This window comes from Carlito syrichta, unplaced genomic scaffold (assembly GCF_000164805.1).
Source record: "Carlito syrichta isolate Samal-C Ts95f unplaced genomic scaffold, Tarsius_syrichta-2.0.1 Scaffold305639, whole genome shotgun sequence".
NCBI lineage: Eukaryota > Metazoa > Chordata > Mammalia > Primates > Tarsiidae > Carlito > Carlito syrichta.
The window spans coordinates 794,822-813,539 of NW_007249735.1; the positions used below are offsets into that span (position 1 = coordinate 794,822).

An 18,718-nucleotide genomic window follows, 5' to 3' on the forward strand; every position below is an offset into this window, starting at 1 on the left:
TGAATTGGAGTCTCACTCTGTTGCCCAGACTGGAGTGCAGTGGCCGCTCCTGGCCACCGCAGCCTCGACCTGCTGTTCTCCGGCGATCCTTCCGCCTCAGCCTTCCAAGTAGCTGGAACTACAGGCATGCGCTACCACGCCTGGCTGATTTTTTGATTTATTGTAGGGATGAGGTCTCTCTGCCCAGGCAGGTCTTGAACCCGCGGGCTCAGGCAATCCACTCACCCAGCCTCCCAAAGGCGTGGGATTACAGGCTGAGCCACTGAGCCCGGCTAGCTTTCACTTTCAATACTTGATTTAGGTGTCCACTTTCTCTTGGATCTCCTTGTGTCTCTTTGCCATCCATAACTGAATTCTATGTATGTCAACAGGACAGATCATTCTGAATAGTTTCTACTACTTGGGATCTGAGAGAATCCTTTGTGGATGATGAATTCTTTTGGCTTTGGGGTTTGCTGGTGTTTTCTCACTGATTCTTCCTCATCTGGAGGATAAACTCCTTTTTATTTTTTATTTTTCGTTTATTTTTTATTCCTTTTTTTTTTTTTTTGAGTTGGAGTCTCACTCTTGTCACCCAGGCTGGAGTGCAGTGGCATGCTCACGGCCACCGCAGCCTCAACCTATTTTTTATTTCTTAAAATTATTATTGTGGTGACAGTTTGTATAGCTTTTTATCTGAGTTTTTATTTTGTAATTATTTGTTTTTCCTTATCAGCGTGCCTGTGGTGTGTGTTGAGTATGGTCTATTGGCTTACTTTAGTGATCTGCCTCCCCATTCTTTTCCCCACTCCACAGGCTGGTCTGTCTGTGGAAGGGGCACAGGTGACAATGAGTTTGGCGACTTTGGGATTGGAGGTGGAATTGACTGACACTGCTTCACCAGTGCAATCTGGCTGGGGTGGGGCAAGTGCTTTCCTCCAGTTCAGATGGTTTCCCCATCTTCCAGCTTGAGCGCCAGGGTCCCTGGCTGGCCAGGAGTTCTGGCTCTTTCCTTCCCATGTGCGTCCCGTTAGCCGGGTTGATGAGCAGCCAGGAGGTGCCCTACATCTCAACTCTGGCACAAGTGATACGGCGGGCACAAAGCAATTCCTTCCCACTTAAGCAAGTCGGTTCCTCACACGCCGGAGCTGAAGGCAGAACACTGCCTTGCCAGGGGACACCCGGTGTTTCTTACTCAGTCCATAAGTGGGTCCCAGCTCAGCTGCCCTGCTGTCTCCAGCTGGGGGAGGTCCCGAGGTTCACCTCAGTGCTGGAGGTCCTGGCTTGCCGGGAGTCACAGAGGTGCTCTGAGTCTAGTTCCTGTCCTGTTTGGTGGAATGGGCAATAACGGCAACCTCGTTGGGGCAAGCCAGGTCTGCAGCCCTGAACTGGGGCCTTGACGGATGCCGGTGTTATTGGAGAAACGTCCTCACAGTCAGCACGTTGCCCTGGCTGGGGGTTGGAGAGGGAAAGAGCAGGCAGTGTCCCCAAGGTGCAGACCATCACTGCAGTGTGTCCTTCAGAGCCTCCCCCAGGGGGCGTTGGCAGCCGCCAGTACTGGACCTCAATGGGAGCCAAAGTCTTCTGGGCCCCATGTGGACTCAGCCAGTGCCTCTGTCCTGATTTAAGCAGTTTTTTGTGCCTGGAAAGAATGGGAGGACGTGCAGGGGGAGAGCTTGGGTTGTCGCTCCCTTGGCTAGGGCTGAAGTTCACTAAATGTGTGTAAAAATCTCTCCTGTTCACTCATGGCTTTCTTCACTAAGATTGCTCTCCCAGTCTCGTGTGGGGACTGTTTTTGCAAGTGCTTTTGGACCTTGAAGCTGCCCCTTCTCTGTGGCCCCATGTGTCCATCTGATGAAGCTAAGCTTGGGTTTCTAGGCAGATCTCCAAAAAGCCAACTGCGGTCCTGCTTTTAGACTCTCTCACTGAGAGAGAGTAGTCCAATGTCTCCAGTCTGCCATCTTGGACCTGCTCTCTTAATAATTAACTTAATCAACTTACCTTAATGATTTTAGGACTACTGTGATTTTCTATTGCGTATTAAGTCAGTTTTAATAATCTAAATTTTTCCAAGAATTTTCACATTTCATCTAATTTTTCTAGTTGCCACAAATTTGTTTGGTAGCTTTTAAATTTGTGCAGGTCATCAGTGATTTGCTATTTATTATATCTTCTAATAATCTACTATAAGCTTTTATTACAAACCTAATGTTAACTATGTGTGTCTTCTCTTCTACTTACTTGATCAACCTTCCCAGATATTTATCCTTTTTTCTTTAAAGGATCATTTGCTGCCTTTGTAGAGTCTGTCCATTGCATATTTGCATTTGATTTCCTTCATATGTGCTGTAATTTTTATTATTACTGTCTACTTTCTTTGGGTTTGTTTTGCTGTCATTTTTCTAGTTCATTATGAAGAATATTTAGTTCATTCATTTTTAGCTTTTTTCATTAATATAAGCATCTAAGCGTATAAATTTTTCCTAAAAGTGCTGATTTAGACACATCTTTTGTGATTTTATATAAATGATACAGGTCAATTCAACCTATTTTCCAATTTTCATTATGATTTTTAAAATCTGTTTAAAGTGCATTTCTAAATTCCAAAACATATGATAACTTTAAATTTAAATGTTAAATTATTTGTAGCTTTTTGCACTGTAAAAAGAGAATAAATTTTATAGGATTGCAAAAAATAAATAAATAAATAAAAGTATCTTCTACAAGCTGGGCTCGGTGGCTCAGCCTATAATCTCGCGCCTTGGGAGGCTGAGGTGAGTGGAATGCCTGAGCTCGCGGTTCGAGACCCACCTGGGCAACTTGGCGAGACCTCATCTTTACAATAAATAAAAAATCAGCTGGGCATGATAGCGCGTGCCTGTAATTCCGACTACTCGGAAGGCTGAGGCGGAAGGACCACCGGAAGCGGCCACTGCACTCCAGTCTGGGCGACTGAGTGAGACTCCAACTCAAAAAAAAAGTATCTTCTACAGAAAGAATTTAAATTAATCAACATGTGATTGAAAAATATGTGTTCTTACTGTAAACTAGTTTAGCAAGATTTTAAGATTTTCTTAGTGTAAATAAAAATTACTTCATCATACATTTTTATACAACAGTCAGGAATTAAACATTTGTTGTTGACCCAGGAATATTGTTGAAGTCAATTATCTTCCTTCCTAATTTTTTGTCTCTTCTAAAATAGTATGTGTTCACTTAGTAGTCTGTTTTTTCCTGTGTATACTAAATATGGTTGGAAGGTGGTATTTGGATTCTTTGATCTCTCATGTACTCTCTGTGATATAAATATTCTACATTCTGAAATACTCTTAAGTCTGCTTTGGGCATAAGAGTAATATAAGACATTAGTGAAACTATTTTCGCTTGAGTCACCAGCTACCTCTCTGTAGCTAAATTCAGTGTATACTTTTCAACTATTACTAACAATGCTTGACTTTTTAAGTAACATTTTCCTCTCTGTTGATCATTTCTTTCTTAAAATACATTTTTCTCTTGATGTCCTGCATTTCCCTCTACATCTTTGGCTCTTCCTTTCCAGTCTTCTTTCTAGATTCATCTTCATCTACGAGTCCTTTAAATGTTTTTGTTTCTTAGTGTTTTTCTTGGCTTTACTGACTTCCCTTTCTACAGACTCTCCGATATTATTTCCATGACTTTGATTACTATCTAAATGTTGATAATTTTCCTCTATTTCTCTCATCTGAGCCCTAGATCTATATATTTATTCAATAAGCAAATTAATATTTATTTATTGAGCTCTTGTTGTGTGCCTGATATTGTTCAAGGGAATTGGGAGACAGAGCTGAGCAAGAAGACATTGCATTCTCTGGGAGGAAAACAGATAAGCACATAAATCATTTCAGATAGCCCTTACTGCTATGAGGGAGATAGATAATGGCAGAGACTGATGGGGGTAGGATAGAGGCAGCGGAAGGGAACTGTTTGGGCAGGTAGTCAGAGAGTCTTTCTGGGGATGTGATATTCTAAATCAGCAGAATGGATATTGAGATGGTTCTTTGCCTTCACTACGCATGAGAATCACCTGTGGACCTTTAAAAAATACCTAAACTTAGCCTGCCTCAAAATAGTGGGCATTTATACTATTTATCCTATTTCATTGATCTGAGATGGGGCCAAGCACTTGTTTTTTTAAAAGCATCCCAGACTGTGGTGTCAATGTACAGCAATAGTTGAAAACCACTTATCAAGAGGGAGGGAATTCTGATCAATGGGAAGAATTAGTGCTTGAGGTCTTACTCTCAGGTAGTAATATTTATTGCATCATTTTTATGTTATAATTTTACCTGAAGTCTAGTATATCAAACTTAACAAGCATGTCCAAAGCTGAAATCAACATCACTTAGCTCCCTGCCCTCAATAGAAACCTGCTGTCACTTATGTATGCCTTATCTCAGAACCAGGTGCCACAAATCAAAATCTGTATGTCCTCTTTGGTTTCTTCCTCACATTTTCAGCTAATCTTCTGGTACTGCTTGACTCTACCTCCTGAATATTTCTACAGTCTCTTCTTTCCATTTTTTCTTTTGCCACTGTACTCTCTCACCTTGTAAAGGCCAACGTTTTAGCAGCCTCAAGTCCTAACTCCTTACCCCATCCATTATCCCAGTGTGATCCTGAGTTCTTTGTAAACTTCAAATCTAATGAATTCGATTACCTGCTTATGTCCCTTTCTTGGCTCCTCATTGCCCCCAGAATGAAGTCCAACTCCTCTGACTTGATCTGCCCTTAAATGACTTCTCTATTCTTGATTCTAGCCACTCCCTAATCCCTCTTGTTTATTCTAAGTTTCAATCAAATTGAACTAGTTAGAGTTGCTGAATGCGAATACATTTCATGTTAGGTTGCTCCTAACTTCTGGCATGATATTCCCTATGCTTTCCCACTCCCTGACTCCTTATTTTTAAGCATGAGCTTGGATGTCACCTCTGGTAAACTTTTCCTGATATATGTAATATTGAGCTAGTAAATTCACCTATACTTGTCCTATTTTATCACTTTAGTACAACTGAAGTACTGTGTTGTCACTATTTTATGTGTAGCCAACATTTAAGTGATGAGCAGACATTTAAGTGTTAAGAATTTTAATCTTTAAAATCAATGTTCTAAATGAAAATAAATTTTTGTGAATTATATATACTTTTAAACATAAACTAACTGTTTTTTTTAATAGGAGAACTATGCCATTTTTGGGTCAAGACTGGAGATCTCCTGGTTGGAGTTGGATTAAAACAGAAGATGGCTGGAAGAGATGCGAGTCCTGTAGTCAGGAACTTGAAAGAGAGAATAACCAGTGTAACATCAATCATAACATGTAAGTTACAACTGAGTACAAGCATGTCATTTTCTAGTTTAGCATTTATGACTTTGTCTATTTTTCATGTCCCTGCAACTCTCCATAACTTATAATTTGAGACTTGTCCACCCAGAAGGCTGGTATGAAGAAAAACATTATTTAGGTAAAGAATGAGGTGAGTAGATTGCCTAATATCCACACATGAAAGCTACTTTCTTCTTTTTGTTTAAAAAAAATGAATCTTCACAATAATCTGAAAGATAGATATTATTAACTCCAAATTATAGCTGAAGAACCTTAGGAAATTAAAATTATAGCTGGGCTCGGTGGCTCAGCCTATAATCCCGCGCCTTTGGGAGGCTGAGGTGAGTGGATTGCCTGAGCCTGCGGGTTCGAGACCCACCTGGGCAGCAAGACCTCATCTCTACAATAAATCAAAAAATCAGCCGGGCGTGGTAGCGCATGCCTGTAATTCCGGCTACTTGGAAGGCTGAGGCGGATGGATCGCCGGAGCCCAGCAGGTCGGGGCTGCGGTAGCCAGGAGCGGCCATTACACTCCAGTCTGGGCGACAGAGTGAGACTCCAACTCAAAAAAAATAAATTAAATTAAATTAAATTAAATTAAAAAAATAAAATAAAATAAAATAAATAAAATAAAACAGGTTTGGCCACATACGTCAGGCATAATAACAGTGGCTTACAAGAGACAAATGTATTTTTCTCCCTCAAAAACCTGAGTTGGTGTCGTGACTTTGCTTATAATGTTGTCAGAAGGCTGAGTGAAGTTCTGTTTTGCTGCACTGCCATCCTGAGAATGTGGTCTCATTTGCATGGTCCAAGGTAGAGTATTACCTGCCAAATCTGCATTTTGGCCTGTAGAGTGAATGAAACACACCCTGTGCTTCAGTGGCACACCCCAAAAGTTACATGCACCATGTCACCCATACCTCATCGGCTACAGCACTAGTGTAGGTGGTTGTAGCCTGTATTTTATGCAGACATGTGTCCAGATAAGAATCAGAGATTGCAGGAGCACAGAAATGGCTGTGGTGTGGTACCATGGTGGTGTTTGAGACTTTGGAGGGTTAGAAAATTCTGGATACCTCCTCCTCTGGAATGTCATGAGTCTGGTCATTATTTTTATTATGTATTCTTAATTGAAATTTGCATAATTATCAGCTGTGTGTTTGACAGGCCATATGTTTTTCTGACAGATATTTAGAAACTTTAGATCAGAGACTGGCTTCCACAGTATTTGAAGCAGAAATTAATTTTAAATTTCAGTTATAGTGAATATAACATAATATTTGTTCAACTTATATTGTGACAGTTCTCTGCCATTTTGAGTTTTATTTAATATTAATGGATATAAAATTTATTTAAGATTTGTAACTAGTTATGCCATTGGTACCACATTAATGTCATACAGTTATGACTTTTCTAGGTTTTTTATTGTTTTATAATTTTTATTGCAAATTATTTAAATTTAGAGTTGGTTGAATATATATATAGAAATGTTAGGTGTCTCACATTTACTCCCAATAGCTACTATTAAATGTGAAGATTCCTAAAATTGCTGTTTTTAAAATGGGGAAAGAGGTTACAAAAGGTTCAGTTTTAAAAAGCTATGATACTTGTAATACAATATTACTGCTACATTAAGGGATTTGTGTGACTTTCTATATTCTTTTTCCTATCATCTCAAACACATTTTAAATGTCTGAGAATTAGTTTTTTCTATATACACATAGAATTAGAGAACATAGTCGAGACATATTTTCTTCACATGGTAACTCCCTGCTCCTCTGACTTTCTTCTCTCTTCCCCCAAACTCATCTACACACCCACCCCTTTGAACCAGTCAGCACTGCTGACAGACGTGTCCCTGAACAAAAGGTATTATGACAGCAACCCTGGCTACCTGTCATGGGGCACAGTTAAAGGAGGACTAGTCAGCCATCCCTTCACCCCATTCATTTGCTTCTCAGATCTCTTTCCCACTCTACCTTTTTTCTGTCTTCTCCAGCTTCTCTCCATTCCTACCAAAATGCAAATCCAGATCTGAGGGGAAAGACTGTTGATGACATGACATTGCAGCAAATGTTTAATATGTCCTTCTGTCCTTGGTAGGGAAAGCCATTTAACTTTGAATCTTAAATTGATTTAAAAAGATACGACTGTATGTAACCACCGTTTTACATCACTGTACTAGGGAGGACTCAAGAAAACCAGAATTATATTTTGTAGGGTGGGCTTCTTGTAGTATACTCAGAATTTGTTCCTGTGGATCAAATGGTCAACCAAAGTTTTTAATCTGGAAGTTTTGATGAAGTTGTTTCACAGTTTATGGAAGAAACATCTCAAGTTGTGGCAAATAGGTGACTGGTTCTTCCACCATGACAATGCACCTGCCCACACTGTGCTGAGTGTTCAGCAGTTTTTGATAAAAAAGGCATGACCCTGTGCCTCACCTTCCTTATTCATCTGATTTCTCCCCAAGTGACTTGTTTGTTTCCCCTGATGAAAAAAGTCCTCAAAGGGGAACATTTTGCTGATGTGAAAGAGGTGAAACAAAAAACGGCAGAAGCACTAAAAAGCATCAAAATTGATGAGTTCAAAAACTGTTCTGAGCAGTGGAAAAAGCATCTTGGTAAGTGCATTGCCTCAAATGGAGAGTACTTTGAAGATGACTGAGGCTTAAACATGTAAGAATAAATACACAGTTTTTTATTAATAAATTCTGGGTTTTGGGGGAGTCCTCCCCATATTAAATGGTCTTTTTTTTCTCCAAATGTCTTCAAGAAGCATAGTACTCCTAATTCTTTGATAAACTGTAGTAAAAATAATTTAGGTGATCAAGATTCGAATTAACTTTTAATTTTCCCTTTTTGTAATGGACATTAAAATATAAGCCCTTTAGATGTCCCTCTGCTTACTTTTCATCTCATTTTAGGATCAAAAGTTCAGAGCAAGTAGGTAACAAATTACACAATTCAACATGGTTGATCTGGGGACAGCCAGCCAGTTCATACTATGAATCCTTGATTAAGCTACTCTTTCAAGCAACATTCATATTATTGAGGTTAATGATGTTGGAGTAAATTTTAAACCCTGTTTTGAATTCCCAGTTCTTCATTTACATGCTGTCATATATTAGAACTTACAAAGTGTTTTACTACAGAGCATAGCTTGATAAACAAAGGATTCATCATCAACTCTACCTAAGGAAGCATATTTAATAAACTGTTGACGTTGAACAGAAGGTAGATCAACTGGGATGCAGAATGAAGAGAGGACTAGTTCAGGATTTTAATAGACAGGTGAGAAATGATGAGTACTGCTTACAGTAACATCTGTGCAGCTGAACAGAGGTCAGGATCAGTAAAAGGGTGGGTTGCAGGTTAAGTGCATAAGCAAAAAGGGGGCCCTAAGGACTTTGAAATTTCAACTGAGGAAATGGTATAAGTAAATAAATAGCCTGGCTGGATCTTCTCTCCAGTGCAGCATTGCTGCCACTCAGTTTTATGTTTGACAGTGAAAATTGTAAAATTTTTATAAAGGAAAGGTATTGAATAAGAGGGTCTAGATACTATACATATGTAAGAATGTTTAACTTTTTCCATTATATTTCAGTGTTACTAGTAATTATTGGCATTGCTGAGAATATGCAAGAAGTTACTCATTGTCTTTATGAAGCTGACAGTTGATAAGGGAGTGTATGAACAAACATAGCATGTCAGCTTAGACTTGGCAGGGATGCCTCTAGGGGTCTTTTCTTTGCATTGAATTTATTAAATATTTTAATTGTATTATTTTTATTTATACTTTATTAAACATTCTATTTTCTTTTCATATTTGAATGTTTTAAGGTTTATTTTGGTTATTTGGTTCTCAGTGGGCTTAGCAATGGGGATCATTATAAATTTAGGGCTCCAAAAAATGATCTTCAGCTCCGATAGTTCCTAACATAGCCCATGATAGTTGAATTCCATAAAAAGCATTTTAAAATTGTGGGTCCCTCAAGGAAACAAGATAAAAGAAACTGCATTTTTGTTTCCCTTATGAGAATGTGAAAATGGTCTCTGGTCACCTTGAGGGATAGAGAATTCATGGGATCCCTGTGGCTCCTGAAGTGCACATACTGGGCTTTAGAGCCACAGTACATTGGTGAGGAGACATCTTGTACCCATTTATTTGGTTAAGTAAATACTCCTGTTGTCACGTTGGTGTTTTTCCTTAGTATTGTTACAAGTTTCAGTAAAAATCCATATGGCCTTCCTTATATTATTTCTTTAGTGACTAGGAAAAAAAATGTAAGTGATTTAGAAGTGTCAATCTCAGCACTAAGTGTTTCAGGCAGTATTTGTTGTTATTGCTTTTTTAATTAATGATTTCATCTAAATTATCTCTTCCCAAGATTTGTGGTTTTGTTAATCATCAGGTAACACATGCTTATTGTAAATGAAATTTATTTTCTGCCAATGATAATTGTGTGTGTGTGTGTGTGTGTGTATGTGTGTAATGTAATCCCTAAGCATAAAATGTAAAAGGTGAAGTTGCCTTTTTCTGGCTGAGATCCTCTTCTGCATGGCATCATCTACATGATCATGCTTACCAGATGTCAGAACCCGTGAAAAGTTATGAGCATCATCCCACGCCCTTTAATTGCCTGCCTGGTGGTTTCAGTGTCCCATCCGGGGGACTCACAGCCCCTGGCTTCAGTACTTGACCTCTTTGTTCCTAGGATTTCCTCCTCTCTTCTTTGTCTTAGCTGTCCACTCCCAAGGTCCAAAACCTTGAATTCAGGAATTTCAGTCTTTAAACATAACCTCCCTACCTTCTAGGTTTCCTGACTCCTACTTTGTCTGTTGACCTATTTTTTCCTATCAACTTTCTATTTTTCCTATCTTTTTTGTTCACTTTATATTCCATGATCCATTGTTTCAGTAACACTCTTGCCAATACCCTAAATGTCACCCAAGTCTTTTTTAAAAATATACCTAAATGGCAAATTTCCAACCCCAGGTGAATCTATAATGAGCAGCTAAGAAATGCAAGAAAGCAGATTCACATGAGAGAAAATGACGGGGCTATTATAAATGCATTCACTTGCTTGCTCCTTAATTCATTTGTTCATCTCTTACTCCCCTTATACTTGTTATCCATTTCCTTTTTTCATAGCCAATGTTTGTTGGTCATCTACTCTGTGGCTAAAGGGCCTCATCCGCTGTGTTTGCTGGGTGGGCTTGCTTTCGTCTTCATATTGTTTCAACCTTTTTCACTCTCCTCTGACTTTGGGAGCTCCTCTTTCTATCCTCCTATCTATACCCCTCCTAACTCATCTCTTCAAAATTACCTTGTCACTTGCTTCACTAAGAAATCCAAAACTGCCGGGCTCGGTGGCTCAGCCTGTAATCCCACGCCTTTGGGAGGCTGAGGTGAGTGGATTGCCTGAGCCTGCGGGTTCGAGACCCACCTGGGCAGCGAGACCTCATCTCTACAATAAATCAAAAAATCAGCCGGGCATGCTTGTACATGCCTGTAATTCCGGCTACTTGGAAGGCTGAGACGGAAGGATCACCGGAGCCCAGCAGGTCGAGGCTGCGGTGGCCGGGAGTGACCACTGCACTCCAGTCTGGGCGACAGAGTGAGACTCCAACTCAAAAAAAAAGAAATCCAAAACTATCAGACTCTTTCTCGGAACCTCAAGTGGATTTTAAATTGGTATCTTTATTTACTTTATTCTGAATCTTTATTAATTTTATCTGGAATACATTGTTCTGTTATGAATTGTCTCAGGGAACAGTAAGTGTATTGCCCTCTTTCCCCCTTGCCTGGTGCTAGCCCCCAGAGGATAGAGTCATGGGGGTTTTTCCTGCATGAGCAGCAGTGACTTTTCTCTGCTCATGGTTGGAAAGGACACAGCTACCCCTGTGCCTCTAGAAGGGATTTCCTTGGAAATGGAATAGGCCTGAGTCTTACCTCTACCCCTTTGTTTTGTAGATAAGATTTCTCTAGGAACCAGACTTAGAGATGTCTCCTGTTTTATTATTACATACAATGTCACACCTGTTCCAGTTCAAAAGATTTATTAAGCATTTATTATGGTGCCAGAATACAGCAATGAATGAAACAGACGAAAACCCATGTCTGATGGACTTTGCACTCTGATAGATCAGATGGGCAATGTACAAAACAAGCTCCGTAGTGTAGTGCTACATGTAGGATAAGAAATGCCTAGGATGGATGGTGGAAGAGCAATATCTATGGAAAGTAGCCTCTGAGAAGGTGTCTATGGAATGAAACCTTGGGCACTGAGAGCTGGGCAAATGGATGTGAGGGCAGAGTTTTTGGTTTGGGTGGTGGATGTGTGTTAGTACAGTCCAACCTCGAGCCTCCTTATTGTATCAGAAGCAGTTTCTCTGTGGGGGACTACCCCTCCCTTTTTCTCACCCTATCAGGCTTGAAGCCAGTGGCCTCACCTAAACCAGCCTGTACACACTCACTATCTTGCTGGAAGAATGGGCTTGATGTTTGACTCATTTATCTTCTAGAAGCAGGGGCCTGAGTTACTTTTTTTTTTTTTTTTTTAGATTATATTAAATTATTGTTTGTTTCATGCTGCTTTTAGACATCTTTTATTAATGTAGGCCATGAGAGCAACATCTCTCTTTTCCAGTGCAGGCAACTAAGGCTGTGCATTAATGATTGTTTTTTTCTGCTGTACAATGTTTTGTAGCTAAAAGTCATGCATTTATTTTCTGCCAATTGTTTAATGTAAAAATGAGCCAAACCATATTTATAGAACCTGGATCCCAACTTAATTCTTTGATCTGACATTGATTTGCCCTGCCTTTCTGTACTGAGTCATTTTCATTTCATTCTTTTAGTTTATGTTCATAAGCTATCTTTGATATTTTACCATCATCTATTTTAAGACATTTTTCTCATTTATTTTGTTTATAATTTCATACTTTTTTTAGTTTAAAACTCTTATACCTTATTTGAGGCATGGCAGTAAAGAGGTCTTAAAATTTCCGATATCCCAAATTCCTCGGTACATTTTTCTTTCTTTCTTTTTTCCCACTTTTTTGTTGTGAAATTTAGCATACATACAGAAAAAGTGCGTAAGACAAGTTTTGCACTTCAGTGACGTATCATAAGTGAAATACCAGAGTAACCAACATGGTCAAGAACTAAAGTTTAGTAGCCCCATCTTGATTTTCTTTATTTTTATTTCATTTTATTAAATTCTATTTTATTATAGAGATGGGGGATACAAGTAAGGATTAACTACACAAGTAGGCTGCATGCACGTGACGTTTAGGCCTTCAACTGTGTAGGACCAGGTACCCTTTGTGTTGTTATATGCCTCCCTCCCTCCCTGCATCCCCCAGCAGTGCCCAGTGACTGCCAATCCCTCCCTTGTGCTAATATGATTAATGTTCAGGTTCCACTTATGAGTGAGAACATGCAGTATTCAGTTCTCTGTTTCTGTGACAGATCACTAAATATGATGGTCTTCAACTCCATCCAATTTTCTGCAAAGTCCATGATTTTGTTCTTCTTAATGGCTGCATAATACTCCATTGTGTATATGTGCCACATTTTCTTCATCCAGTCTACTTTCGAAGGGCAGTCGGCTTGGTTCCATGTTTTTCCTGTTGTGAATAGTGCAACAATAAACGTGTGTGCAGGTGTCTTTTTTGTAGAATGATTTATGTTCCTCCAGGTATATACCCAGGAGAGGGATTGCTGGATCATATGGAAAGTCAATTTCTAGCTCTTTTAGGAATTGCCACATTGCTTTCCATAGAGGCTGAACTAGCTTGCACTCCCACCAGCAATGTCAAAGCGTTCCCTTTTCACCACACCTGCACCAACATCTGTTGTTTTTTTGATTTTTGAATGATGTCTATTCTTACTGGAGTTGGGTGATATCACATTGTAGTTTTGATTTGCATTTCTCTTATCATTAGTGAGGCTGAACATTTTTTTACGTGTGTGTTGGCTGCTTGTATATCTTCTTTTAAAAAGTGTCTTTTATGTCATTGCCTGCTTTTTAATGGGGTTGTTTTTTTCCTCTCCCTTCATTTGAGTTCCTTGTAGATCCTGGATATCAAACCTTTGTCAGATATATAACTTGCAAATATTTTTTCCCATTCTGTATGTTGTCTCCCTACTCTCTTGTTTTTTTGTTTTGTTTTGTTTTGTTTTTGTTTTTTTGTTTGGTTGTTTTGTTTTGTTTTTTGCTCCAGTTTGATGAAGTGAAGTCCCACTTGTCGATCTTAGCTTTTATAGCATTTACTTTTGGGACTTCATCAATAATTCATTGCTTATTCTGATGTGGATAAGGGTGTTTCCTGTTTTCTTCTAGGAATCTTATAATTTGAGATTTTACTTTTAGGTCTTTGATTCATTTAGAGTTAATTGTTGTATATGGTGATAGGTAGAAGTCCAGTTTCATTCTTCTGCATGTGGTCAGCCACTTTTCCCAGCACCATTTGTTAAATATGATCTTCTTTGCCTGGTGGTTGTTATTGGTGGGTGTATTGAAGATAAGTTAGGTGAGAGACTGAGTTTATGCTTCTGGAATCTCTGTCCTGTTCCATTGGTCTATGTGCTTATTCTTGTACCAATACTAGGCTGTTTTGGTTTCTGTGGACTTGTAGTAAAGTTTAAAGTATGGAAGTGTGGTACCTCCCACTTGTTCCTTTTGCTGAGGATTGTTTTGGCTCTTTGTGTCCTTTTTTGTTTCCATATTAATTTCTGTATTGTCATTTCTAGGTCTGAGAAAAATGATGTTGATAATTTGATGGGAATTTCATGGAATCTGTAGATTGCCTTGGGCAGGATGGACATCTTGACAATATTGATTCTTCCATTCCATGAGTGTGAAATTTTTTTCCATTTGTTTGTGTCATCCTTGATTTCTTTGAGCAGTGTTTTTTAGTTCTCGTTATAAAGATCTTTCGCTTCTCTGGTTAGGTGGATGCCAAGGTATTTCATTTTTTGTGTGTGTGGCTATTATAAATAGGATTGTGCTTTTTATTTGGTTCTCTGGCTGCTTGCCAGTATACAAAAATACAACTGTCTTTTGCATGTTGATTTTGTACTCTGAGTTTTTATGGCCTATGTCTATGGTCTATAAAAGTTGATTATCAGTGCAAGGAGGCTTTTGACAGACTCCCCAGGGATTCCAAGATATAGAGTCATACAGTCTGCAAAGAAGGTTAGCTTAACTTCTTCTTTCCCATTTGGATGCCCCTGATTTCCTTTTCTTGCATTTTTTCTCTGGGTAGAACTTCTAGCACTATGTTGAACAGGAGGGGTGAAAGTAGGCATCCTTGTCTTATTCCCATTTTTAGGGGGAATGCTTTCAGTGTCTGCCCATTGAGCAAAATGTTGACTATGGTTTATCATAGTTGACTCTTACTGTTCTGAGGAATATTCCTTCTGTGCCTAGGTGCTCAATGTTTTTTTTTCAAGAAGTGATGCTGGATTTTGTCAAATGCCTTTTCTGCATCTAAAAATGTAATCATGTGGTTCTTGATTTTACATCTGCTGATGTTCTGAATTACTTTTATTAGTCCTGTGAATGTTGAACCAGCCCTGCATCCCAGGAATAAAGCCTACCTGGTCATGGTGGATGATCCTTGAGATGTGTTGTTGGATCTGATTTGCTAGAATCTTGTTTAGAATTTTTGCATCTAGGTTCAATCAGGAGATTGGCCTGTAATTCTCTTTCCTTATTGGGTCTTTGCCAGGTTTGGGTATCAGTATGATGTTGGCTTCATAAAATGAGTTGGGGAGAATTCCATTATTCTTGATTGCCTGGAATACTTTCAGTAAGATTGGTATTAGCTCCTCATATGTCTTATAGAATCCAGCAGGGAAGTCATCTGGTCCAGAGCTTGTTTGTTTGTTTTTTAGTGGGGAGATTTTTTATGACTGAAACGATTTCCTGCGTTGTTATTGGTTTGTTTAGAGTTTTAGTTTCTTCTTTTTTCAACCTTGGGAGAGTGTGTGATGTCAGAAAGTCCTCCATTTCTTTAAGGTTTTCTAGTTTATTTGCATGCAGGTGTTTATAGTAATCTCTGATAACTCTCTGAATTTGTTCAGAGTCATTTGTGACTTTGCCTTTTGCATTTCTAATTGTTTTTATCTGGACTTTCTCTGTGTATTTTAGTCAATCTGGCCAAGGGGACCATCAATCTTATTTATCCTTTCAAAGAACCAACTTTTGATCTTGTTGAGCCTTTCTGTGATACTTTTGTCTTCTATATCCTGCAGTTGTGATATTATCTTGGTGATCTGTATTCTTCTGCTGAAGTTAGGATTTAGGTGATCTTGCCTTTCTAGCTCCTTTATGTGTGATGTTATGCCATGTACTTGTGATCTTCCTGTTTTCTTGATATGTGCATGCAATGCTATAAATTTTCCTCTTAACATTGATTTCATGGCATCTCAGAGATTCTGAGATGTCTTTATTTTCATTTGTCTCCAGGAATGTTTTTATTTCTGTCTTGATTTCCATATTGACCTAGAAGATGTTCAGCAACATATTGTTTAGTGCCTGTGCCTTTGTGTATTTGGTAGAGGCCGGCGGGGGGGGCGTCTTGTTGGTGGTGATATTTGTTTTTATTTCACTGTGATTTGAGAAGATGCATGGTATTATTTCAGTCTTTTGACATTTGTTCATGCTTGATTTATGTCCGAGAATGTGATTGATCTTGGAGTATGTTTCATGTGCTGATGATTAGAATGTATACTTAGTGGATGTTAAATGAAATGTTCTGAAGATGTCTATTAAATTCATTTGATTGAGCATTGAGTTGAAGTTCTGAATCTCCTTGTTGATTTTTTGCCTCAGTGATCTATCTGAAGCCGTCAGTGGGGTATTTAGGTTTCCAACTATGATTGTGTGAGAGTCAGTGTCCTCTCTTAGATTACTTAGTAGTCATTTTATAAAACCTGGTGCTCCTGTGTTGGGTGCATAGATATTTAGGACAGATATTTCTTGCTGGTGAATTGAGCCTTTCACCATTATGTAGTATGCTTCTGTGTCCTTTTTAACTTTTGATGGTTTGAAGACTGCTTTGTCTGATAGCAGAATAGCTATATCTACCCTTTTCTGTTTTCCATTCACCTGGAAGATCATTTTGTATCCTTCAACTTTGAGCCTGTGGGTGTCCTTTGCAGTGAGATAAGTTTCCTGGAGGCAGCAAATTGTTGGATCATATTTCTTTATCCAGTTTGCCACTCTTGAGTCCTTTCAGTGACACATTTAGTTTATTCATGTTCAGATTGATTATTGAAATGTAGAGTTTATCCCTGTCATAGGGCTCTTATGGGGTTGCTTTGTTTTCTTTCTACTTTTATATTTATATAAGCGTGTATTTTCTTTTTTGTGAGTGCTTTGTATGGTCTGTTAACTCTGTACTTGACTGTACTTCTGTGATTGGTATGACTATTCTTTTTTTTTCTCTTTCTGTGTTCAGCACCTTCTTAAGCATATCCTGAAGGGCAAGTCAGGAGGTGGCATATTCTCTTAGAGATTGGATGTTTGGTAATGATTTTAGCTTTTCATTACTGATGAAGATTAACTTGGCAGGGTGGGAAATTCTTAGCTAAAATTGCTTATATTTAAGGACATTAAAAATTGGATTCCAGTTCCTTCTGGCTTCTAATGTTTCTGCAGATAAGTTGGAGCAATTTGGATGGGTTTTCCCTGGAAAGTAGTCTGACCTTTCTCTCTTGCTGCCTTTAGGATTTTTTTTCTTTCATGTGTATTTTGTGGAGGTGGATTACTATGTCTCTTGGAGATGGTGTCCTCATATGGTACTTTCAGGGGTTCTCTGAATCTCTTGTGCTTGATGATCATCTCTCTGGCAAGATGTGAGAAGTTTTCTTGAATGACCTCATGGAATGCTTGTTTCATGGTGTTTCCCAATTCCCTTTCTGCTTCAGGGCTATCAATCAGGTGTAGATTTTTGCTTTTCAACAGAGTCCCACACCTCTTGGAGGCTTTTTTACTTCTTTTTAAGCTTTTGTTTCTATGTTTTTGACAGACTGGGTTAATTCCATATTTTGATCTTCAAGCTCTGAGATTCTTTCCTCTGTCTGGTTGATGCTGTTACCTATGCATGTTAGTTTGTTCTTCATTTCCAGGGTGAAGTTTTTGTTATTATTTCAGAGTGGGCTTTTTTGAAACTGGCCAACTCTGCTTTTACTTCCTGTATGACTTCAAGTTTCACTTCTAGTTTATCTTGGTTCCTGTTCACATTTGCCATTCAGTCTTATTTCTGTAGCTGTCATCTGGAGCAGGTCGCTCTGAGGGTTTCCATTGTTTGTGTTCTGGTAGCTGCTTTTTCAGGTGCTGTCTCTTTAGAACTCTGAGGGTTGCCTGTATTTTTTTCATTGATTTTTCCTCATTTGTGACAGGCCTCTCTTTGCTCTCTATATTTTCTCTTCTGACTTGAAACTCTTAAATTAATTCAATTACTCTCTGTTCTAGAGGAATTTCTGTGGTTCAATATATATCACTCAGTGAGAGAGAGGAGCATTCACATCTGCTCCTTGCTCCACCTTGTGGTAAGCTTCTGTCATTGCAGGACTTCTCACCTGCTGCTAAGCTTTCAGTCCCCCTACTGGTACTCTGTGGTAGCAAGGGTGGGGGATGGGACTCCCTCCCATCTGCTGACTGCAGCCCACAGGCCAGGTGCCTTCCCACTGAGAGAGTTCTTAGTGGGGTGTCTCCCACTTGTTGCATTCTCCCTGTTCAGATCCGCAGTCTGCTCTGGAAATGGAGTGGGTTTTTCTGCTGCAGAGGAGGGGGAAAGCTCTGCCCTGCCAGGACAAACGACTAAAGGCAGTTCTTCATGGCCACCAGCTGCTGGCAGTTTGTGTCTGCTGGGTTTACTCTGAAGGCAGGCCCTCCCTGCCCATGAGTCACTGGTCTGATGGAAAGCTATGCTAACCATGGCTACCCCAACTCAGGTCTTTCTCCTATTCCACTTGGGCTACCCAAAGTCCTGTTCCCTGCCCAAGACTCCTCTGGCATGGGACTGACAACCCTCACATGGGTGGGAGAGGATGAACTGTCCCAAATTATCTTTAGCTCACTTACCCTCTTTAATCTGCCAGGCAGGTCTTCAGTTCTTGTGTGACCCTGGGACACAGTGGGGGATGGCGCACCCAAATTCCCCCTCCACCCTCGCTTTCTAGTCTCTGTGTTAAAAGAGACCTTTGCTGGGTGCAGGTGTTTCAGATATCCAAAAGTGTTCAAAGTGTCTCTGTTTATCAGCAGTTTAGTCCCTACTCCCTGATTTGCTTGGTGAGAATGGCGCTGGTAAGCTGCTCCGTGGTGGCCATCTTGGATCCCCCCTCAGATGACTCCCACCT

The 18,718-nt window shown here is 39.5% G+C and overlaps 1 protein-coding gene across 3 annotated transcripts in view; it reads left to right on the top strand.

Annotated features, from left to right (window-relative positions):
• Positions 1–5,188: 5,188 nt before the first annotated feature.
• The window catches only part of FBXO25 (F-box protein 25), a 95,086-nt gene continuing 81,556 nt past the window's right edge, over positions 5,189–18,718 (top strand). For all 3 annotated transcript variants that reach the window (XM_008061916.2, XM_021714384.1, XM_021714385.1), the window contains exon 1: positions 5,189–5,332. In XM_008061916.2, coding sequence (XP_008060107.1) covers positions 5,199–5,332 — 134 coding nt within the window. In that variant the 5' untranslated portion in view covers positions 5,189–5,198. The remainder of the gene's footprint in view (positions 5,333–18,718) is intronic.